Source organism: Mugil cephalus, chromosome 2, assembly GCF_022458985.1.
Source record: "Mugil cephalus isolate CIBA_MC_2020 chromosome 2, CIBA_Mcephalus_1.1, whole genome shotgun sequence".
In the NCBI taxonomy this organism is placed as follows: Eukaryota; Metazoa; Chordata; class Actinopteri; order Mugiliformes; family Mugilidae; genus Mugil; species Mugil cephalus.
Genome location: NC_061771.1, coordinates 19,765,129 through 19,789,165, shown reverse-complemented (window position 1 = coordinate 19,789,165; position 24,037 = coordinate 19,765,129). Strand labels below are relative to the sequence as shown.

Genomic DNA, 24,037 nt, shown 5'->3' with positions numbered 1-24,037 from the left:
AACATACAAAAAAATGTGAGGTCCGGCAATTTTGGATCTAATGTTTGGTTTCTGAGACTGGGTTTGATGCTCCAGTCACGCACATACTTAAACTGTCCATGAATAGAACAGACCAAAAATACATACCAAGTAAATACCACGGATACTCATAGAAACAGAAATGTTCCCAACAGTGCTCTAAACACATTGTAGATAAAAATGCTTTTTTGTTTTTTTTTTTAAACCGAAAAAGCAATTTCTTCAGTTACTGTGTCTAATTTTATTAAAACACTGTGCCGGGACGCCACATTTCCTTAATTTATATCTATTAAAAGCATTTTCTCGTCCCAGATATATTGTATCTGACAAAGCGCAAACCACAGATTTTGAGCAAAAGCTGATGAGAAAATGTGATTGGACTGACTCCAGTGAAAGATCCTGTGAGTATCTCAAGACAAAGCCCAGAGATAAAATGAGCTGCTGCTTCAAACAAACTGCTTTAATGAGATAAATAGCGTTATTTACTACGGGGAACGTTTAATCATGATGAAATATTAACTTTGAGCTTTTACTGGAATGCTTAATGCTTCGCTTCCAGTTAGCATGTTCGGAGCTGCCAGCTTCCTTCTGTGGTGGAACTGTGTTGTGAACACTTTGTTAAAAAGAAAAGAGAGAAAATTTCAACGTGGTCCAGTTCCTCCGTGGAAAAAGTCAAATCATGTGGTATTCAGAAATATTATGTGCGGTCATGTGGCTTGTTTGTTAAATAGCGCTGTTGTAATTTCTAGTTGTTATTTGAATAAAGCTCTGGTTTGTGTTTTTTTGTAATTTGACCAGCACTTTGTTCATTTTGGTTTGCCTGCTGGTTTATTGTGCCCGTTGCTTTCATTTCTGTATAAATGTTTTACTTGCACAGTTTGAGCCACCGTGAATATATTGATTCATGGTTTAATAGTCGATGATCATTAGGTGCAGTAATAGCAAGTAATGAATTCTACTACAGCAGTCCCAAATTATCCTTCGTGACCATTACAATGTTCAGTTTATGTAGAAAAGGGGGGAAATTTTTATTGTTATTCCTAATTCTTATCTATCTATCTATCTATCTATCTATCTATCTATCTATCTATCTATCTATCTATCTATCTATCTATCTATCTATCTATCTATCTATCTATCTATCTATCTATCTATCAGCGTGCCTCCTGGATAGTGGTGGTTAGGATGTCGCTCCATCCACCCGTCCGTCCGCCAGCGACAACTGTCGGTGCGTCCCGGTACTGCAGCGGCGCCTCCTCCTCGGTGTGACCGTCCCACCGCCGTCCGCTGGAGCCGCTCTCAAGTTCACAAACCGCTGGCTGTGTGTGGGTAGTTTGGACTGGTGGACTGTCCCACTGTGTGACAGACCGCAGCCTTAACGTCGTCTTTGCTTGCTGTCGTGCCTAGGATGGACTCTTCACTTCAGCTTCAAGTTATGTTTTATGACATTTAAACTTTTTTTTTGTTGTTGTTGTCGTTCTGGCTTTGTTTCCCTGTCCAGTGATTTTTTTTTTTTTGTTGTTGTTGATGGCGCGGTCTAACCAAGATGGACACGGGTTGTCTGCCGGTGTGAGACCAGATAACGACTTCACCCACTGAATGTAGACTTTATTTATTATCTGCTGGGAAAGGGGGTTCTGTTCTAGTGAGCGGATGTAGCCGAGCTGGGCCGATTACACCCCACAGGTCAAAAATCCTATAATGAACATTTTCCCACTGGAGTTTCGGTGAACTTTTTTTTTTTTTTTTTTTTTTTTTTTCCTCTTTCCCACGACTTGAAATGTCGGGAGTGGTCCGCACCCTGAGCCGCTGCCTGCTCCCGGCCGAGGCCAGCCGGGACTCGGGCGGAAGCAAGGAGAGGAGCCGGGAGAGGGACGCGGCTCAGGAGCGGGAGGCGCGGCGCAGGAGCCGGGAGATAGACGCGATGCTCGCCCGGGAGAGGAGAGCCGTCCGGCGGCTGGTGAAGATTCTCCTGCTCGGGGCCGGAGAGAGCGGAAAGTCCACATTCCTCAAACAGATGCGCATCATAAACGGGCAGGAGTTTGATCAGAAAGCTCTACTGGATTTCCGGGACACTATCTATGAGAACATACTGAAGGTAAGGACTAAGTTCAGGGGCAAATAAACACCCTGGGGCCTTCAGAGGAAGAAGAAAAAAACTTTTAATCTACATCTTAATCTTTATTGCGGTCGTTTTACTTGTATGTTAATTGGATAATTGATTTATTTACAACTTTTGAACCTGTTTAAAATATAAATCATGTTATTTAAGTGAAAGACAACATTTAGGAGACATATTGACCAGAGCTTAAGGATCGGTCGATAAATTGATTAGTTTCAAGGGGCAATGAATCAGTGAACTTAGTTAATAGACTGACAGAAACTAAACAACTCCTTAGGAATTTTATCAGCTCTAGTCACTCAGATGTAAAGATTTGTTTTTTTTTATCTTCATCTTTTATGGCGATGGGAGACTGAATGTATGACCCAGCTCTAACTGTTACGACAGTCCTGTAAACAGGCAGGTGTCTTTACAGGTCAGAGGACACTAATGGATTCTATGACTCCACAAACAAACTGATAGATTTTTTTTTTTTGTCTTAGCTAATCAATAATCGCAACAGCACCACTTGAAGCTCTGTGCTGTGTGCAACCACAACTCTCCCTCAAACACACACACACACACACACAAGAGGTTTGTTGACATAGTGCATATTTTTACCCTGAAGTGTGTGCGTGTGTGTGTGTGTGTGTGTGTGCGCGCTCGCTGTCCCTTTGTTTGCTGTCATGGCTGGGCCTCCTTCACCAGCTAACAATACCAGACTATTCCTGAGGGATGAGCACATCCGCCCTGAGTGCCACACAGCCCCAGACGACCATGATAAGAGGCTGCACTTCTGCACAGACAAGACAGCATTCAGTATCCCCCCCCTCACCCGCCTCCCCCGCTCCTCCTCCTCCATACATAAGCATATACTGGCGGTCCTGTCCCCGACCACATCATGAACACCACCCCCCCCTCGCCTCTCCCACACACACACACACACACACACACCATCCAACCTCTGGAACAGGAGCTGATAGGCGAGACGAAAACTACAAGGGATCACATGATTTAAAAAGCGTTTTGGCTGTTACAAACAAACATGCATTAGAATTAGTTTCTACATGCTGTCCGCCAGCGTCACAATTATCACGCCACCCTGAGAAGTTGCTAATCGGGAGGCAGTCGTTTTCACTAATGCTTAACCTGACTGTCATTAAAATCATGTAAATGTCAGAAGATTGTGGAGCGTGTCCAGGTTACATTCATATAAAACACAGAAATCACAGGAATAAAACACCAGAAAATGGTGAAACCAACACGAACGCACCACCTTGACAAGGTGTTCAGTTTAAAGCAGCTCCTTCCGTGTCACCTATTGTTTGGGGTGTTGGCGGAGGATCAGTGTCACCTGCCAGGTGCAGAGGATCCCTTGTTCATGGGAACTTAATGATGGAGGAGGAGAACAAAGCAACAAAGGGCAGGAGGGTTAAATCTAGAAGAGAGGGCGCAGGTGTGTGGCACGATTAGGCCCTTTTTTTAAAATAAGTGGCAAAGAGGTGGAGTTCAGGTGTGGTCCCACTTACTGAACCTCAGCATTTATACTTTCAGTTACGGTTAACGCTCTGACATAATCCCCAAGTATTGTTGTTTGACACGGACTGTTTCTCACACCTCGAGGTGAGCATGTGACTCACGAACCAGAATATAAACGCCACCAGTAAAACGTGGTTTACTGATTATCCTCAGCCTTTTTAAACGGACCGTGTGATGACTTATCCTGAGAGATTCAAACCAGGTTCCACGATTTTGCGCTGCGCTTTCGGGAAGTGATGGATCTTAAAAGTCCCGTCCTTCAATTTGACTCGGAGGGCGGTAATTTCTGCCGGAGACGTCGGCCGGTGCAGTTCACGGGGCGGACACCGTTAATGCAGGAAGAGAGCTGCTTTATAATTACCACGCAGTGATTAATGAAACACAGCCACGCCAGTCGCAGCCATCTGCCACTCGCTGTTAATAACGATGCCGCGCCAACGCCGCCGCTGTGAGAAGACACGAGCACGGGGAGGAAGATGTTTTTAAAGCCCCATTGATGAGAGCTAGTGACACGTAAGACAAATACCAGGAACTAATGTTCCTGGAATAATGTTGTCCTCCACGGTTACGCGGAAGCTCTTTAACTTTTTTTTTTTTTTCTGGCAGCCCCCTCTTTAGAAACCAATAAAAAGAGTAAAAGTTCACTCCCTGTCGCCTCATCGTTTTTTTGAACAGTCATTAACAGGGACAGGGAAAGCGATTATTAAGAAAGGTTTAAGGTGAATTAGCCTGGCTTTTTAGAAAACTCTTTCAGGAGCTTTGAGGAAAACCAACCCAGGTCGACTCAAAGACTGAATCACACATTTAGCTTTGTCTAAAAAACTTAAAGTTCTATCACCTTTGAGCCACGTCTCCTGTATATATCAGATCATTTTACAGAAAGAGGCTGCGTTGAAGTGCAGGCTCTGCATCATGCCCCCGTACAGGAGGTCAGGATAAACCCTACTCTGTCACCGAGCCAAAGCAAATGTTGAATTCGTGTGGTCCTCATTTTCCATGTTAATCACCTGAAAATCCTTCTTAAGTAGTCGGCGAAGTTTAAATGCCAGCGATAAACCAGGATTAAAGTCAATTATGCTCGAGTTTACAATAGGAGTTGTGAAATTTAATTCCATCTTTACACAACTAAAAGATCCATAAGCACAGTCATGTTGGGGGTTGTTGCAATAAAGAGAAACCACACTTTAACCAGAAACTGCGAAACAGCTGTTTTGTAAGCAAACGGGAATTTGCCTGCAGTTTGTTTAAAAAAAAAAATGTTTTCGCCACCAAACATTATTGATCCATGAGTAATAGGCGTGTCTCTAAAATGCACCAGAAGACCCACTCTGATGAGCTGCTGAGGAAAGACAAATCACGTCAACATGAGTGAGAGTCAGAGGCAGCTGCCCGGGGAAGAGAAGTTCAAAAAGTTGGATTTCAGAAACAAGGACTCTCTGTTGTGGGCACACTGAAGTTGTGCTACTCATGCCCCGCATGTCTCAGAGACCGTGTCAGATAGGAGAAGAAACCCTACACCACTCTTTCCCCTGAACTGAAAATTGTCTTCAAAGAGCGCAGGGACCTGCTGTAGGCAGAGTGGAGGTAATCTCATTAGCCCAAGTTATTTAGTTGACCTGACATCAGTGCACATGAAAGCGCGGAGACAGAGACCGGATGAAGCAAAATTAGGAAAACGGCCTGTCTCTGTGAGAATCCTTTCCATAATGTTGTCAAACACTTAACAATCGGATCTTGCAGTCTGCAGTCGTTTCGTGGTTCCTGCGTGTCTGTTCTCCGTTAATACCAGACCAATACCAAACATTTTATTCCCTGTTAATCATTAACAGAGAGAAATATCAGAAAATAGCCAAAAAAAAAACAAAAAAACACACAAAGCCCCCCTACTGTTGCACCACTCTCAGGCTCCACATGGTCCTTATTTCCTTATTCCCTTAATTCAATCCTAAATGTTATGTTCTGCTATTTGTTTGTTTCTTGGTGTGTGTATATGTGTGTGTGTGTGCCCACCACATAAATCATTTGTGACCTACCTGTATTCACATAGTGCATGAGTATTATTACAATGATGCCCTATTAATTCACCATTCTCATATTATCTCACATATGACTTATCTGTTATTAGCAGTGTTCTTTCTTCCTCTTTTGTCTCTTTCATACATTTTTCAAAAGCATTTTTGTCCTATCTATCTTTTCCTCATTTGCATACAATAAAAAAAGGAAAAATAAAGGAAAACTTTAACTTTTAAGGCCAGAGGGAGATTTGTGAAGCAGTGAGCAAAATTAATTATAAAAACCTCCATGCCACACCTGTTTGTCTGTTTAATAACCAGCAAGCTGAGATTCATAATAGACCAAACAAATCTGATTTTGCTATTTGCATCTGTCTGTGTTTCTCTATTATTCCAATCCATCTGACATCCAGGCGACATTTCTCCCCTGATCTTGGAGCAGACCTTGTAACGACACAAGCCTGGTGAACTGATTGTGGTCTGGGAGTTATTTGATGCAGAATCGAGCCACGCTTACTGACGTATTACAGGCAAGCAAGGACAATGAGTGGGCAGCAGGACAACAGACAGCCATGTAAACAGACAGACGCACAGGAAGAAAGACAGACGTGAACCGAGAGTATTATGTTGCTGAAGATTGGTGAATTGATAACGCTCGTGTTGGCTCACTGACAGGAACACAGATCACAGTCGGGAGGACTCTTAGTGAGTAACTTTTCTGCCATCACGCTGGAGTCGGATCAGCGTACGTTAAATGATGCTAATCCATGTGTGTCAAACACCAGTCAGGGATTTCCTTACTTGTTTAGGGTGTCATCCATCTCGTTCCTGGAAGGAAAGAAAACTCAGTCATTTTAAAATGTTGTAAAATATGGAGTCAGACATAAACTTAGGCTGTGTCTGAAATCGCCCCCTAACCCCTATAAAAGGCCCCGTAGACCCCTTCATGGTCTACGTCACCGTGACGTCAAAACGTTAGCTGGAGGCAAAACAGAGGGAAGCTTGAGGCGAACACTGTGACTTGTTGCTGTTTTTGCTGTATTTTTGGTGCTAAAACTGAAAAAGCAAAAACACTAACCCACTAAGTCACATACCAGCCACTGCCGGTCGTACACAGTTTTGGTTTGGCTTTGGCGATTAAAAGGAAGGACTGGAGTGAGACAATCAACAGCAAGGGGCAAACTTCTTATCAGGTCAGATTAATATGTAATGCATCATCAGTTTCAGCCTGGATAACCTTATGGTTAATCTTGTTGCAGGTTGATGCTAATGCTAACCAAAAGCTAACTTGATGTTAGTGGCGTGTTTCAGGGGTGTCAGAGCAGAAGTTGCATTTACTACTTTCCCCTCCACAGTGGTTCCACTTACTTCTTGTAATATCTTTGTAGGAGATGCTTCACTTGATAAAGATAGACCAGAATATGTGCCTTCTGTGTCCTCCTTTGGTCAAATCTTCCATCCAGTGAGTGAGAGCGTAGGGGTCAGTGAATATAGTCCGAATATAGTCAGAGTCAACTTTTTACAATTTTAACACTCACAGTCTTGAGGAGTGAGTATATTAGTATGTTCTCTAAAATATGCGTTTTCCTCGTCCATTCTTGCCAAAACACCATTTACAGGCTACAGTGTTTGAGACGTGTTGCTTCCAGTTAAGCCCCGCCCCTCAAAATACGTCACATTGTTTACAACCCGTGAAGGAGTCTATATGTACCAAATTTCTCATAAAGCATTGCAAAAAAATATTAAATATGAGCAAATGAGTGATAAAATGAGTTAAACAGTCTCATGTTATGCAGGATGAAACTGTTCTGATCTTCAGGCTGTGGTACCTCCTTCCAGATGAGTCATAAAGGGGACCCCAGACAGGGCTAAACACACCACAAACAAACATGCGCACGTCATAGCTGCATTAGTGCCAAATTCCTCTGTCAAATCCGCCTTTAAATCCGTATATATCTTATGTGTCTTCGGATTGGGACCCTCTCTTTGAATTTCAGAGCTTACTTGAGGTTTTTAGAGGCTTTGTGTAGACGTGGTTGAGCTGAGTCAGGAGCTGTCGTTGTTGTAGTCGTGTGAGACCTATTGAATGTGAGATTAACCCCGTGCAAACACACAAAAAAAAAAAGGTGGTCATGAGTCACCGACAGACACACACCACGTATGTATAAACACATCCCTGACCCTGCTGTGATCCCGTAAAGCCGCTGAGTTCATTGTGTCGATCCATAAATCAGACAGACAAGCGCACAGGGTTCAGTAATTCATCCCGTTTTGAACCTACAGGTGTCGTGAAATGTGCTTCACTTACGGCAAATAATCAAGACCCGGGGTGTGATGGGTCGGAACTAGTTTATTGCACCACATCCGAAATTATTCATGAAAAGTGAAAGAAAATAATTTGCGTCACAAATGAAAGCAAAATAAATAAATAAATAAAAAGTCTTAACCGTGGTTCCTCTCTCAGTCGGTTTCTATATAGGATCATGTGTCTCAGAAAGTTACACTGACGCGCGTCTCGAAGGTGTCGTCACTAAAACACCAAATTGCCCGCAGATCACAAGCAGTTTGCGAAATTGAAAAGATAAGGGAGATTTCTCTGTGGTTAACATTGAGGAGACCTCACACGCAGATCAGTCCACGTGTTTCTCCTCAGAAAACCACCAGCAGCCGCGCATACATGTGTCTTGAGTGTGTGTGTGTGTGTGTGTGTGTGTGTGTGTGTGTGTGTGTGTGTGTGTGACGCATGTTAAAACTACTAAACTCGGTGTTGACATTTTCCCCAGGAAGCGGCCACATGTGAATTTGTTTTTGTTTTTCATCTGAACTATACGATAAGCCAATATATCCGACATTAATAAAAAGCAGCTGCTCTCCCACTATGTGTGTTCCTGCAGGGCATGCGTGTGTTGGTGGATGCCCGGGACAAGCTGGGCATCAGCTGGCAGAGCTGTGAAAACGAGAAGCAGGGCATGCTGGTGATGTCGTGGGAGGGACGCGTGGGCGCCTCCGGGGTCGAGCCCAGCGAGTTTCAGCTGTACGTGATGGCGCTCAGCGCGCTCTGGGCGGACGCCGGCATACAGGAGGCCTACGCGCGGCGCTCGGAGTTCCAGCTGGTGAGTAGATTAGAGACGTGGTTCCCGGTCTTTTATGCCTGATGCGGGCACTGTTAACCCTCATAACTACCACCTGTTAAGTTCCTAATGGGTTCATTTAAGCTGGGTCTCATTTAACGCTCTTTCACTGTAATCATGCAAGACACAGTGATCTCAGATTTGTCAGCGTTTCATCTCCTTTTTAATTTTTTTTTTTTGTCGCTTTGATCAAGGTTGCAACATATGGTGTTAACATATGGCGTTGGGACGTGCACTGCGGTTGCGCAGTTGCTGTGAATGGTTTAGATTAGATGACATATTGCACAATAATTCCTCTTACAAACCTGCAGCTCCAAATACCCCTGATTGGGAATCGGTATTTTACAGAAAGTAAATGGGCTCTGAGCTCTTTAAAGCATAGGTCTTCAACAGGGGGTCAGTGACCCTGGCGGAGGTACTGACAAAATCTTTGGTTGATTAGACATTTTATATATGTATTTGTTTAATTTCCCCACCATAAATTTAAATGTATTTAAATAGACTACACATGAACATTAATCCAACATATTTTGGTAAAGAGATAAATGGAGGCAGAAGACGTTATCTTTCAGAAGCACGTCACTCATTCAGTGATACAGGAGCTGTCTTAACACCACAGAAACCACAGTTTCACACAGAGACCTGTCATTAGCCGAGAGCATATTCAGTCCCCAGGTGAACCTAGAGGCACTAGGCAATATTAGCAGAAGAGGAGCTAATAGTGTAGCTCCCATCAGCCACTACTGAGGTCAAAATGGATTGCATTGTTTATACACCTTTATACACACATATATATATACTAGGTATTTGAACCTGTGTATTGTTTCAATAGCTTAATATTGAATGCAAAATGATAGTAATAACATATATTTATAAATTGCACTAGGCCGAGTTTAATATAGGACACATACAGTAGGTAGGGGTCCCTACTTAATCTCTCTAATGTTGAAATTGAAGTAAGTTGAAGAAAATGTTGCTCCTGCTTTAAAGGAGAATATTAAGATGTCTTTAAGTGAAGTTTCAGAATTATTAGAAATATCATTATAATAGAAAATAGTTTTGGCCGTGCTAATCAACCCAATGAACAGCATTAAAGCTTCTTAATATTGTCTGAAAGTACTTTTGCAGCCGTCTGAGTCAGTAACAACTCCCTTACAAATCAGCTCCGTAGCTTCCAGACGTTGGTGGATTAAGATCCTCCTAACAAAGGAGATGATTTAAAGCCGCAGTAATTCTGAAAAATGAAAAACAGCAGCGTTAAGTGTGACGGAAGATTGTGACGTCTCACTCAAAGGAGGCTACAGAGCATTTTCTGCGAGTTTACTTGAGCTTGAGCCCGAGCTGCTGTCGGCCGAGGCCTTTAGCCGACGCAGGCAACAGCCTCAGCCGCTCCCTCGTAACTTCTCTGCTATGTCATGTCTCTGGCATGGTGCATTCCCTGTGGTCAACACTGTCAACAACAGCAAAACTGCACGAGCTCATCCAGTATCACCCGGCCCTTTATATTATCTGCTATTATGTGCATAATCTATTGCCTGGGTCAGATGATATGTCAGGTTCATTTTCTGTCCTATTCATCATCCTGTGACCTCTTGATCTTGTTCTCTGTAATGCTCCAAACCCACTTATCATATGATTAGTACATTCCGTAATAAACCAGTCACTAAAATGCTAAATCATCCCGTAAATGCGTGCATCAGAAACCCACCTCTAGTTCATTCTTTCATTAAGAATCACGATCAGTCAGAGCTGACTCAGTGGCTGACCTGATTGAATGGATCCCAGTATTCAGAGCGTGTCCAGTGAGTGGGTCCTGACTGAGCTCCGTGCTGACTGTATGTCTGTATAGTATGTATAATGCAATAGTACATTTTTTTTTTCATGTATTAGTGTGGTGCTCTGTCGCTCTTTTGAATTAGCTGGACTGGTCTTTACGAACAGTCAGTGGTTAAAGTAAATAATTGAATAGTTTTTTTCTTTAAAGCACACAACAAATAACCGTGACTCAGTGCATTCGCTTTCCGTCTCCTTCACTATGAGCTGTTGAACTGACGCCATGAAAACAACCTTTTCATATAAAACCTGTTTTCCAGTTCTTCACCCCCTGCAGTGGTGGAGCCAACCACCGTTGGCTGATTTAACGATCATCAGAGAAACTAACTGAATCAAATCCCAAAAGTTTGGGCTTGTTAACTGAACGGGACGTCACAGTGGAGCGATCAGTGAAGCTGGTGGAAGCATTTCTTGTTTTCCTGCGCTACTCACCTCTCTCACTTTTTTTTTTTTGTTTGGAGACTTTCCAAAGCCGTAATTATTTTTCTCCTGGCTGGGAATGCAGCCGGTGAAGTGGAGCCCTGCGGAGCTTCATCTTCCACATTTCATGCAGCGAGCACAATCTGAAACAGCTCGTAGTCGACGGAGCAATTCTTCTCCCTTTTAACGCTAATGTGTTACACACACACACTGATCAACACCAGTAGGTTGCACACTTTACAGAGGCTGTTCTCTGTTTCATTGTGCATTTAGTCACAGTGAATAAAATAAAACGATATTTTTTTGGTGAAAATTACATTATTTAAAGCAGGATTTAATAAAATAATACATATTTTAAATATTTAAAAGCCTGAAAATGATACCGGGGGTTGAGGAGAGTGAGAAGAAGCGAGTCTTAGGATCTGAAATGATTTCCTGGCCGTGCATGCTCCTTGTGTGTAGTGTTAATTTGAGAACACTTATCTTGATATGTGCTTTATTTGTGACCTTCCATGTCAGCTCTCTTAGCTTCCAGTTGTCTTTTTCAAGTCGCATCAAGTCAAATTTATGAGATAATGCACTAAATAACTTTTTGCTGGAGTTGCAACAGTGGCTGACCCGGCTCGGGAGAAAACTCGAGGTTGTCTTTGTTTGCCAACCTGTTGTCCCGGGACACCGTTAACTGGGGCATGACGCAATCCGTATCTCTGATAACTTTTGTTAGTGTGGCTTTAATATAAAAACAAACCTACTTTATAGCAGTCGTGAAGCTGAGGCATGCGGTTTATGCTCCTGTGCATATTGATCTTAGGCGCGATATAAGTATTATAAAACGATAAATCCTGCACCTAAACACTTCATTTCAAATTTACAAGATGAACACTGAGCACCTGGTAGCTCTTTTGCTTTTCCCCCCCAGATGTCTCAGATCTTCTTCTTTTTTTTTTTTTTTGCTCCAGTTTTAGGACAAACAAGAAAACTGGGACTTATTTAGATCGTCCACATGCTGTAATTCAGAGAAGGGTTTGTGAGACACAGATGGCTAAAGAAACACACTTGTGTACAAATAACGCCGTGAAGGGCCAGACAGACTGCCAGTGACTCTCCGTGGCTCAACAGAACGATCGCTAACCGGATTGTCAACAGCGCGAATGTCTCACAGCTCGGCCGCCACCAGCTGGCCTCGTCGCCAGTCGCGTCCTGTATTGGCTGCGGCAGCTTGTTTTATTTGGACTTTACCGAAAGTGACGCAGCGGCTTCACAGTCTGCTCAGCGCTGGAGGATTGACCCTTTACCCTGTTACACATTTATCAGTGACAAAACAATCTGGAGTCAGGCAGAAGCCACTTCCGTCTCTTTCTCACTTAACATACTGTGTGTGTGTGTGTGTGTGTGTGTGTGTACGTGTCATTGTGGTTGTTTGGTTGTGTGTGTGTGGGTGTGTGTGGGTGTGTGTTGCGGGTCAGATGGCTTTGTCTTATCTGGAGTCGCTGCGTGATAAAGTTAGCATGTAGCGGCTGCGTAGGCTGGAGATGTCCTTCTGTCTCAAAGGCCAATCCACATAGAAAGTGTATTTAGAGGTGTGTGTGATGCCCGTCACCTGCTTCCGCTCTGTCAGTAGACTAAGCATCCATCAAACGCATCAGTCCGCAAGGACACTTTTTAGGTTTGGATTCAGAATACATCTGGGGAAGCTGAGTCGGTTGAACTGAAAAGTGGACATAAAGGAAAATCCAAGTCCAAATACCTGTGTCATAAAACAAAAAGCACAAAAACAGAACAGTAGAACATACGCATTGGTCATCTGAAGTTAGTTAAGGTCAAACATTCATTAAATTAATAAATGAATTTAAAAAATGTATAACATTTCAAATCCACTGCAGGTTAAAAACAAATAATCTAAAAAGGGGCAATTTCCACCTCATTAGTATTAGACCCCGGGTCAATAAAGTGACAAACGCCACAAAATACGCTGTAAACAGTGCAGTAAGTACTGCAGATTTCAATAGAACTTGATTTGAAAGACCTGGTATTGACAACATTCTGATCTTTTTTCTTTCTTTTTTTTTTTAAATACACTGCATTTCCTGCATTTTTCTCGCTGCAGTCTGACATGGTTTCGTGACAAATCCCAACAAGATTAGTTCACGTGTGAGGGAGAACCAGAACATGACGGAGGTTACAACTCTCAGAGCGCTGTCAGGCCTGAGAGTGATTGGATTTAAGATGCAGGAAGGAGGCTGGAAACCCAGCCCTAATAAACACTAATCCGTCCAGAGGCTTCCCCGACAAGAATCGAACAGGAAAGTACATGATCGCTGTAGGAAGTTTTGGTTTCGGAAACCAAACAGAGGAGCATTGTTGTTGTCTCGAAACATTTCTGTTTTACTGACTAGCCCAAGCCAAAAAACAAAAAAAAACAAAAAGAAAAACAATAAATCTGTCGCTTTTCTGGCAGCTGACGACAACTTAATTCCCTTTAAAATAAAAGCAGCCGTGACACGAGATGAGCACAGCTGTGTACAGTGATCGGCCTTGTCTGTTGGCGTCAATGACACGCGTTCTGAAACCAAACGTACACAGGATTTGAGACACATGCTTGAGCTGCGTTTCTCCCCAAGATCCTGAGCCGGTGGTTTTCTCTCTGGTGCACTTAGAGGCCTCCCCAGGCAGATGTTTAACTCACACAGATCTCCTGCTGTTTACATGTTGTCAACAGTGCACACGGGGCCGTGTGGGCTGCAAAGACAGACTGTTTCACTTCTTACTTTTAATGTGTATCCCCAGATGTCCAGCTCAGTCCTCTGCCTGCATTTTCTTTTTAATCAATAAGACTCAATAAGTCTCGAGCCTCTATGTTAAGCTAACGTAAGCTAACTTACTGCCAAGCTAACAGCTGTCACTATACATTTAGTAACTAAGTCAGTGTAATAGCACGTTCTAAATAGGTTTTTTCTCAACCAACTGTTCACCGGCAGCAATCTCTTCTTCTTCTCCGAGTGGATTTCTGGATGTTTGTTTGCGCTGGATGATTGAGTGACGACCTCGAGTATGAGTTTTGACACCAATTGCTGCAGTCAGGTTCTGTTGACTTTAAAGCACCGTAATTGCTTTCGGGAGCTGCTTGTCAGAGCTACTGCTACAGCTGACTGTGTCAGTACACTGGCCAGAGCCTTTACCAGCGTACCAGCACACATCTGTCTCTTTCACTTTGCGCAGGATCGTTTCTCTCACTTGAAAAACCTCTTGTCTTTCATGTTATAATTAATTTTTGCACCTTCAGGCATAATAATAATGAGACTGCACTGTCTTGATGGCACAATCTTTGGATGATTTAGGTGCTGCTTTGTAAAGAATTTCTTTGTGTTAATGCTTCAGATTTCTTTGGTATCAACATACCATGGATATGTTTGCCAAATTTAACTTAGCCTTTCACTGCTCTTTGTTTTTTTCCCCCTCAAATGAATATTTGGATATCGAGAAACCGGGTGGTTATTACTTGTAGGTTACTATTCTGTTATCTTACTGGTCCAGTCCACTTGAGATCAATTTGGGCTGAATGTGGCCCCCGAACTAAAATTAGTTTGACACTCCTGATCTAATGTATCACAATGAGTTTATCTATAGTATATAGAGGGTATGCATTGACGTCACTGCCACCTGGGGCCACATTATCCCCCCGAGTGGCAAAAACATGGTGAAATATAGCAGTAAATGCAGGGAAAATGTGGATTATCAGATCAAATTAAGGACAATTGGGCTCGACAATGATCCATACGAACTAGTATGGTTTTGGAAAAGTGCATTATCCTCAGTTTCAGTCAATTTTAGGTCATTTCAGTTATGATAAATGTAGCTAAATAAAAGATGCTAACACTAGGCGCTTTACTGAGAAGTATCGTTAGCCATACAATACTGTAGGGTCCACCCAGATGCTAAAAGGTTGTAGTAGTGTGGCTACATCACATTTAACACACACCATCCCGCTGCCATGACTACTAACCAAGGAACTAAATGTGTATTCATCAGCAGCTGGAACTAGTTTCACTGTTTAATCGTGTTAATCCTGTGAAAGGAATAAGTTGCTGCACAAGTACTGACAACCCTCGGCCTTGTTTTCATGGAATTAGACGCCAGAAGAAAAATATAGAGTAACACCAGCCTTGTCCTTTGACAGTAAGAAAAACTAAAATGTCTGCTGCGGAGCGAATGTGCTGAGTTATAGACTCTGCACTCTGCGAGAGGTTTTCCGGGGATACCACAGTCAGCTTTTCCCAGGCACAGCTGGAGCTGGGCCATAGGCAGACAGAGAGGGGAGGAAAGAAAGGAAAAAATGGAGTGGAAAGTAAAGATGAGTCGGGGGAGGGGGAGGCTCAGAAAGAGAGTTAGAGGTGTAGATAGTGGGAGAAAAACAAACCGTAAGCGGGCACATGCAAGGATGTTGTTTACTTGCAGGGTTTTCTGTGTTCCCACCACACCCAGATAACACACAGTTTGATATAGGACATAAACACCCAAACCTTCATTTTGCCTGACAAAAACAAGGCTGTATATCAAGCTGTAGTGGTACGCGTGTCTTCAGCAGCACAGACGTCCTGAAAGAAAGACGGCGTGGATTTAGACTTCGTGTTGTACAGTGAAGCTGCACAAAGCTTCAAAAGACGCCATAAATGCTTAAAAACATCCGCGGGCACATCTCACTTCAAAACTTCTGTGTCTGTGCTGCAACATTCAGTGAGGAGCTGCAGTTCGTGATAAAACGCTGGCGTCGGTCTCTGCTCTTTCGCTGCCGCGGACCTGTCGCTGTTGTCAAGACAACCAAAGGAGTAATCATCACACTGTGTACACTGATGATAAAAATGTTCTTTAAGTTCAAGAGTTAATAAGAGATAGTCCTCGGTTAATTGTCGAGCTCTGGGAACAGGGCGGCATCTCGGCAACGAAGAAAGAAAAATAAACCGCCAGATGATTAGGGATTGTAAACAAGTCAACACTGTAGCCGCGATTATCTGCCCCACAAATGAGTGCACGCACTCACCATTCGTCTCAGCAAAAGTGTGGATTATTTGTGGGATGAAGCTCAACAAGGATGCCTGCCTTCAACGCTTTCTCTTCTAATTAAACGTGGCTAATATGGAGGCTAAAATCAGCGTAACGTCTGAATTGTTGCTTCCAGCCCTCAGTAATTAACTTGTCAAGCATAATGAGAGTAAGCTATCACTGTAGAAATGTTTACGATTACTGTTAAAGCCACAGTATAAGATTTACAGTTGCACTAATTACCAAGACACTGTCAACTGTCAGACTCTAACCTTCCTTCAGTTCGTCCTCCTCTTTCTTTATTTCTAACTTTCAGTCAGTTTTCTTCTTTAGATTGAGTTCCTTTTCTTTACCTGAAGCATCTGAGACTTGTCTTGGACACTTCCTAGTAAGGATGTCTCGACTGGTTGTGCGTGATCAGTGTTAGGTCAGATCCAGGCATTTTAAAGAAAATAATAAAAGTCATGGGATCTGATCAGACCGGGCCCCAACGAAGCCCAAACAGGAAGGAACCCCATTTTTTGGCCTTAGTACAGTTGCACAGTGGACATCGGGACTCAGATCGATTGACTTTGTAATCCCTACTTCCTGGGTTCTATTTAATCCTTCCTGTCCGCCAATGATGATGTGCTCACAGAACCCAAGTTACATTTGTAACCCTTGTATCTCCACCTTAGGTATTGCTCAACAAGTGTTATTGGTTGATGTTGAACGTAACCAACCAACTATCTCCCCAGAGATCTTGATCTGCAGGGTGTTACGTGACAATAACAGTTGATCAACATTTATTAACTTCAACTTCAGTTCAACTTGCCAACTTGTGCAGAATGACCTCAACACAGCTGACTAGTCACCGCCTAGCGTTTTAGTGGTATAATTACAGAACAGTGCAGGTGAAATGCTTTCGATGACGTAGCCTCCAATGAGCCCAGTTGCAGGAGGAAACGCTTAGTAGCTCATGATGTATTGAAAGTGCTAACTAAGTAGGAAGTGGTCAGTGAGATGTGAGACAGATTTTATCTAAAAAACACTAGTGGTTTGAGGCTTTTGGTAATTTACGAAGAAATTACAAATATGTATATTTATTACAAATATTCGTTTATGTTCACTTTCATTATTTTGAAATGAATACAATAGTCGCTCAATCCGTCTGAACTTCACAATCCATTCACAGCTGCACTAATCTGTGTGTGTTTTGATCGGTGTGAAGCATGAAAGGCTCTTATCTGGTGTACTTGTTATCCAAACTAAGTGATCAGTTAATCAAAGAACGACAACGTGTGTTTGTTTGTACTCAGTATTCTCGGAATGTGTGTACGATTGTAGTTTGCACAGCTACACTCACACATACACTCACACTGCGAGTGGCACATAAACGTGTGCACACACACACACAAAGTCCAAAATGTGAGCTTATTCAGGTCTTTGCTATAATAAAGCCCCTAATCTGCCGATACACTCCATGAATGGAGACATTCCTCCTGCCTTACTCATACCCATGCACACAATCAGTCACACACACGCGCGTGCAAACACACACACACGCACACAGCTGTATTTTACTCTTTATTACCTACACTTCTACACTACAAGCCACTAATATGTATCCCAGGGCTAATAAAAGTAATCCAGTTTGGTGCTTCCACTGCCTCAGTGATCAGACTGTTTCATTTCTGCTGATGGCTCTTAAAGCGTCTGTGGAAATGATGTGTGCGGGTGTGTGTGTGTGTGCATATGTGTGTGTGTGTGTGTGTGTGTCTATGTTTGCGTATGCCTATCCCTTCATCTCTGGGAATTCCCCTCCTCCTGCCTTTCCCTCCGTCCAGCCCCTCCTGTCGGTCATGTCCTCCTGAACCAATTGGAGTGCGCGGCTTTCCGTCTCCAATTGCTGAAACACTGGAGGTCAGCAGCACGGTCACGGGTTCACCTCTCACCCATACAAGGGGTCACACTTCCTGGCAGTCACGCAACATGTCAAGGCTGACGTGTTTTTTTTTTTTTTTTTTTAATTTATTTACTGGTTCTGGTCCGTCCCTTCACAAGTAACCAAAACTTCTGAAAAGTTACGTTATGTAAAAGCAGACAACACAGGTTAAAAGAGGAACACCGCTGCGTTGTAGCGCGTGAGATGTTAGCGCTGAAACGACTCTGTAACTGGGTTCTGTCTGACTCGCTAATCCCTCTCTCCCCCGTGTCTCTCCCCACTGTTTTCACACACACAGCTGTTTCCTGTTGAATGTGAGTGTATAAGTAAGAAAAAGAGAGCGGAAGACAGAGGTTCAATTTTAAACTATTGTTGGGAATCGGTTTGATTCCAGCTTGAACTCTGTGTACCCATTGTTTCAGCCAAAAAAAACAAAAAAACTAAAACCTTGTGTTTCTGCCCATTTTAAATAAATGACACATACTTGCTGATTTTCTGTAGAAAACAAAATAAGTTTGTCTAAGTTCCAGGCAGCGACTGGTTTCTTTTCAATAACAAAGTCAATTAGCAGCCTCGTAAAACTTTTGCAATCCATGTCATGCACACACTTTAACTATATAATTACTGACAATGGATGGTGAAGTGGCATAAATGAATGCTGTTTACTCTGATCGATTACACAGCCCCAGTGTCAAATAGTTTTTCTAGCTTTACAGAAACAAAACAGCTGGAGACATATGCGTAGATATCCACATCTGATTTGGAGGAAGTTCTTACTCGCTAACTCACAGTGCTAGAACTAAAGCTTCATTGCAGCTTTCATTGCAGGGCGGCACATTATAATTTTAATGCCGTCCCCTGATTTTCTGCTCTGGTGGTTGTTGACAGCCAGAGATTGAAAAAAAAAATTATTGTATTCATTTTCCCAGATGATAGAATTATTCTATTCTATCATCTGGTTTCTTGTATTTCTGAAGTTATGCTGATTGCATTTTAAACCATTCGTATTTAGCCAACCTCTTCAGTTTGAAATAAACATGAGAGAGTTGCTCAGTTCCCTTGATCAGATATCAGTGTTTTAATTTCGAGTGTCGGCTCATCTGATGTTAAATGTGTTTACATGCACAGCTTAATCGAGCTATGCTCAACATTCTAATTTATAAATGAATGAATCACTGTTTACATGCAACGGAGAAAATTGAATAACTAACGGGAACATGTCCTCCTCCTCCTCCTCCTCCACACCAGGTGGCGATATGTGTCTTGTCAGCTTGTTAATACGACCCCTTTCTGTTGACATATTAGTATTATATCATAATTTCAAACAACTTCTTCTACCGGCTCTGTTTTTGTTCTGGGATCATACACTAGCACAGCAGTTGTGGAGCATGCGCATGCATGTTGTCCAGTTAAAGTCTGATTAAGGCGCATACATGATGGAGAAAATCAATTTCCTGTCGCATTAGCTGGGCGTTGTAATCGGATAAGGAGAACTCCGACTTTAGTCAGAGTAAAGTATTTACATGCGTTTAAGTTGTCCAGTTAAAGTCTGATTAAGGCAATAATTTGTTTTCACACGTGCATGTAAACGTGCTGCTTGGATAAAGCTCAGGTGAATTTCAGGGTCTGGTGACATTTTGTCTGTGGGATTTAACTACTGGCAGCCCTCCTCATATTACACACAGCTATTTTATCTGTTATGCTGATAGGAATAAATATTGATGTGCGGCTTTAAGGTTTTTCACAAATGTCAGCAGTACACTAAATGTGATGATGAGACGACACGGAATAAACCATGGGTCATGTCAACACAATGATCGAGTTTATTCAGGATGCTGCAGTCCTGCTCAAATCTGTTCATACACACAGCAGCATATGTTATAGAAATAAAATTAGACTGACACAACTACGGTTGGTCACATGGCTTCGGCCCCGTGTTGCATTGATTCATGTTTTATTAAATCAATAACCACAATATTACAGCTTTTTGGAAATTAGAATTAGATAAAGAAGAAATTCAAGAAGTCCAATTGTTCTGGTAACGTGGTTAAGAGCTGTAATGTGATTATTTGGTTCTTTGAAGTTCAGTTATTGTGTAATGACATGACTCTGTTCCATGTTGCAGCTGTAATGGCTTTTTTCTTTCATCTTGTCTGCAGAGTGAGTCAGTCAAGTACTTCCTGGACAACTTGGATCGTATTGGACAACTGGTGAGTCACGGTGACCAGTTAAATCTTGTTCAAAACTCTGTATACATCTTCACCCTCTCAGCTCAAATGTTGAAAATTATCTCCAGAACTTTATCCCGAGCAAACAAGATATTCTGTTCGCGAGGAAGGCGACGAAAGGGATCGTGGAGCACGACTTTGTCATCAAGAAGATTCCGTTCAAGATGGTGGACGTCGGGGGGCAAAGGTCGCAGAGGCAGAAGTGGTTTCAGTGTTTCGACGGGATCACGTCAATTCTCTTCATGGTGTCCTCGTCGGAGTACGATCAGGTACGTGCTCTTAATGCGGACCCTGTGGGTGGGAATGTTTGTCGGACAGTCTCTTGACTTTTGGAATTATGAAAGAATCACCAGAGACACAACATTTAAGGTTTACACAAAGCTCTCTTTGTGGTGAGCTGAGGATACTCGATTGTTCCCACAGTCCCGACTCCAGCTTAAATCATTAGTCATATGATGATGGTGATGATGATGATGATGATGATGATGATGAATGAATACTTAATTGGTGCACAGATAAAATAAACACATGGATGTTTGATTCCAGGTCTTGATGGAGGACCGGAGGACAAACCGTCTGGTGGAGAGTATGAACATCTTCGAGACCATCGTCAACAACAAGCTCTTCCTGAACGTGTCCATCATCCTCTTCCTCAACAAAACCGACCTGCTGGTGGAAAAGATTCGCACGGTGGACATCCGAAAGAACTTCCCAGAGTTCAGAGGAGACCCACGCAGGCTAGAGGACGTACAGGTACAAAGCTGTAACCAGGTTTAGGTGGAGATAGCATGACGTGCTATTAAATTAGCATCTGAAACCTCACCATTACTGCATCATAAAGTCAAGACAAAATGATGAAAGATGAAGCTATTTGTTTATAAGAATTGTCACCAGAGTCTTTCGCTGTATTGAGGTTGGTTGATTTCTAGTCTGGAGTAAATAAATACCTAGAAACCAGATCTTACTGATCTGGCCAATTAACAGTTAACAATTAACAACTCGGGGATATCCTCTACTTTCTTTTCATGTTTAACGTTTATGTTCAAAGAATGGGTCCACAGAGACGGGTGGAACCTCTCCCAACCACACCAGACTGACCTTATGATTAATTATTTTTAGCGTGTGGCATCATCTTGTATTTGAGTCAGTATGGTACATATGTGTACACACTCAAACACAGACCTCCCCTCCTTCTTCCAGGCGTTCCTGGTGCAGTCGTTCAGTCGTAAGAGGAGAAACCGTGGGAAGCCACTTTTCCACCATTTCACCACCGCGGTAGACACAGAAAATATCCGCTTCGTCTTCCACGCCGTCAAGGACACCATCCTGCAGGAAAACCTCAAAGATATCATGCTGCAGTGACCTTCGACTGGCGGACGATGGCTTCTCTGACTCTTAACTGTGAAACCAGCCGTGAGTTTAGGCTCGGAGGACTTCTGAGAAGGTCTCCGTCGCTGTGACACTACAGCCCCCCTACTTAAACACTGACCCGTGGAACAGTCAGCTGACCCACACGGAGTGGATCAAACTAAACCTGTGGTGCCATGAAGTGGCTCTGGACCCGTCTAGCTATGCTGGCCCCTGTGGAAAACCCCGCGTTTAACCTGTGCAAATGTATATAACAAAAAACAAAAAAAAAAAATGTTGAGGAAAGCACCAACTTCATGACATGAGCACTGAAAGTGTTTTTTTTTTCTCTGAGACTAATGACAACACTGTCACTAAACCAAGTCAGACTGCTGACTATTAAAATGTAGCTCAAGCAGAGCAAGAGGCTGGAGGGAGCGAGTCCGAAGGAAGAAAGATCGGAGGTTCAGAGCGAGCTAAAAAAGATCGCCTGGTTTTAAAAAGTACACGTGACGGAGGGAGAGGGAGAGGGAGAGGGTTTGGGTCTGTACTGGTCATATGCTGTGTTGTGTGATAAGGTTGCACAAGTGTTCCTGTCAATGAACTTTAACGGAGGAAAAGAGACAAAGCTCTCTTATGGTCCTGTCACACACTCCTTCCCTCCTTCTCTGTTCTCTCATTCCCACCGTCACATAGAAAATGTACAGTTGAAGTCGTCTTCTTCTATTCTTGTCTCCACGACAGACAGATTGTTCAGCGCCTTGAGTAGATGGTCAAATTAGTGACTCATATTGGTCTTTTATGATTTGTGTCTAGCCCTGTGCCTTCCTTTCTTTCTTCTCACCAGCATCCCAGTGGCGATACCACAGTAACCTAGACTCAACCCCAGGCACATTATAAGAATGTAAAAGGCGGCCTTTGGATACAGTTACACTGCTTGTTCCTGTTCTTTTGTCCTGTAAACGTGAAGGGAGCTCCGGAAAATGACAGGGTTGAACTGTAAATGACCTTATTCCCGTGTTCCTTGTGACCATCTTGGACTTCTGTAGTGGTCGGGGTGGGCAGACTTCCCAGAAGTAAAACATCTAAACAGTAACAAGTGACCTAAACAAGACAAGCTGGGAAAAAAATAAAATAAAATACGGGTGGTTTACTGGTAATGTCCTAATTATTTTTAGAAGAAAATAGAAAAAAAAACTTCTCCAAATCCAAATACCTATTAATGCAGTATTTGATTATTATTGGATACTTGTTAACTTGTTTTACTTCATTTCACTTAAACCTAATATGTTTAAATTTGGACTGTTGAGCTTCATTTAAAGTGGAAACATTTGTATTTTTTAACATTTAAACTTCAATTTTAAAGCAGCACCATTCATTTATTTTCAGTATGTTCTTAATAACTACAGGGAAATTTTGCTCAAAGCCACAATCTTAAGCAGACTCCACAGATATATAGGTATATATACGTACGCCCTGGTTTTAGTGTCTTTCAGGTCGTTGTTTTGGTTTTCACAGCCTGCAGCTTTACATGATTTCTCATAGCAGATTTCAGCTGCTTTCAACCACAACAACAACAACAACAACAACAAAAAAAAAAAGCTTACCATAACCCACCAAACCGCTGATAGCTAGCAGGTGAACACAGTGGAATATCAAAGGGTGGAGGCCAAAAACGGAGCTAAAAGAGAGAACTTTAACCTCCAACCAACCAAACTGCATGTTCACAGCTGTCTGCACTTCCCCCATGTGGCCGAAACTGCCTCTCAATAATCACATGACGACCACAAAACAAAAGGCTAATTCCCCAAGTGGTGTAATAGAGAATATAAGTACAGTTTCTATAGCTACTTTCATTTCAACATGCACTGATTTATGTAATAGTGGCTGAACGTCAGGACAGAGTGTACGTCTGAGACGTTATGACTTTAATGGAAAATCCAACCAGATCCAAATGTTTCCTACAGCCTTTAACTCATCTACCTTCCTATATGTTGAGACGCGTAAAATGAACTGATCATCAGGAGTAAGACACAGCTGGGCTGTTCTGAACCCCCCCCCTCGAGTATGAAGTCCACATGGCGTCACGGGGAACAAACCACAAACACTTCCACACGCCTTATTATAATACTGTATTAAACTGTGTACTCTGTACGTGTTTGTGTTCATCGCGACGTTGCGCACGCTCATACTTCCTGTACATTGAATACTGTAGGTATGTGACTGACACTGTGTGTACACCTTACAATACAAACACCGCTCTGTCTAACGGTATCACTGTAACCGCTGTAACATTTGTTGTTAACTAACCTACCTTTTCCACTCACGCAAGTTTTTTTTTTTTTACGTTTTTTTTTTTTATATAAGTGTTGTCATTGCACTGGATGTGTCTGAGAGAAAATGACCAGAAAGGAAAACGTCTGGGGATGAAAAAAAAAGGCAAA

At 42.6% G+C, this 24,037-nt stretch overlaps 1 protein-coding gene across 1 annotated transcript; it reads left to right on the top strand.

Moving 5' to 3' along the window:
- The first annotated feature begins 1,104 nt into the window (after positions 1–1,104).
- On the top strand, positions 1,105–23,867 carry gna12a (guanine nucleotide binding protein (G protein) alpha 12a). Its single transcript, XM_047578459.1, has 6 exons — positions 1,105–2,116; positions 8,565–8,783; positions 20,178–20,228; positions 20,315–20,515; positions 20,793–20,999; positions 21,447–23,867. Exons 1-6 carry the CDS (start codon positions 1,799–1,801, stop codon positions 21,606–21,608), a joined length of 1,158 nt encoding a protein of 385 aa, XP_047434415.1. The 5' UTR covers positions 1,105–1,798; the 3' UTR covers positions 21,609–23,867.
- The last annotated feature ends 170 nt before the right edge of the window (positions 23,868–24,037 follow it).

Coding starts and splice junctions, on each gene's coding strand:
- gna12a (XM_047578459.1), top strand. CDS start 1,799: ATGTCGGGAGTGGTCCGCACCCTGAGCCGCTGCCTGCTCCCGGCCGAG. Junction 20,229..20,314: donor TGGATCGTATTGGACAACTG/GTGAGTCACGGT, acceptor AATTATCTCCAG/AACTTTATCCCGAGCAAACA. Junction 21,000..21,446: donor GCAGGCTAGAGGACGTACAG/GTACAAAGCTGT, acceptor TCCTTCTTCCAG/GCGTTCCTGGTGCAGTCGTT.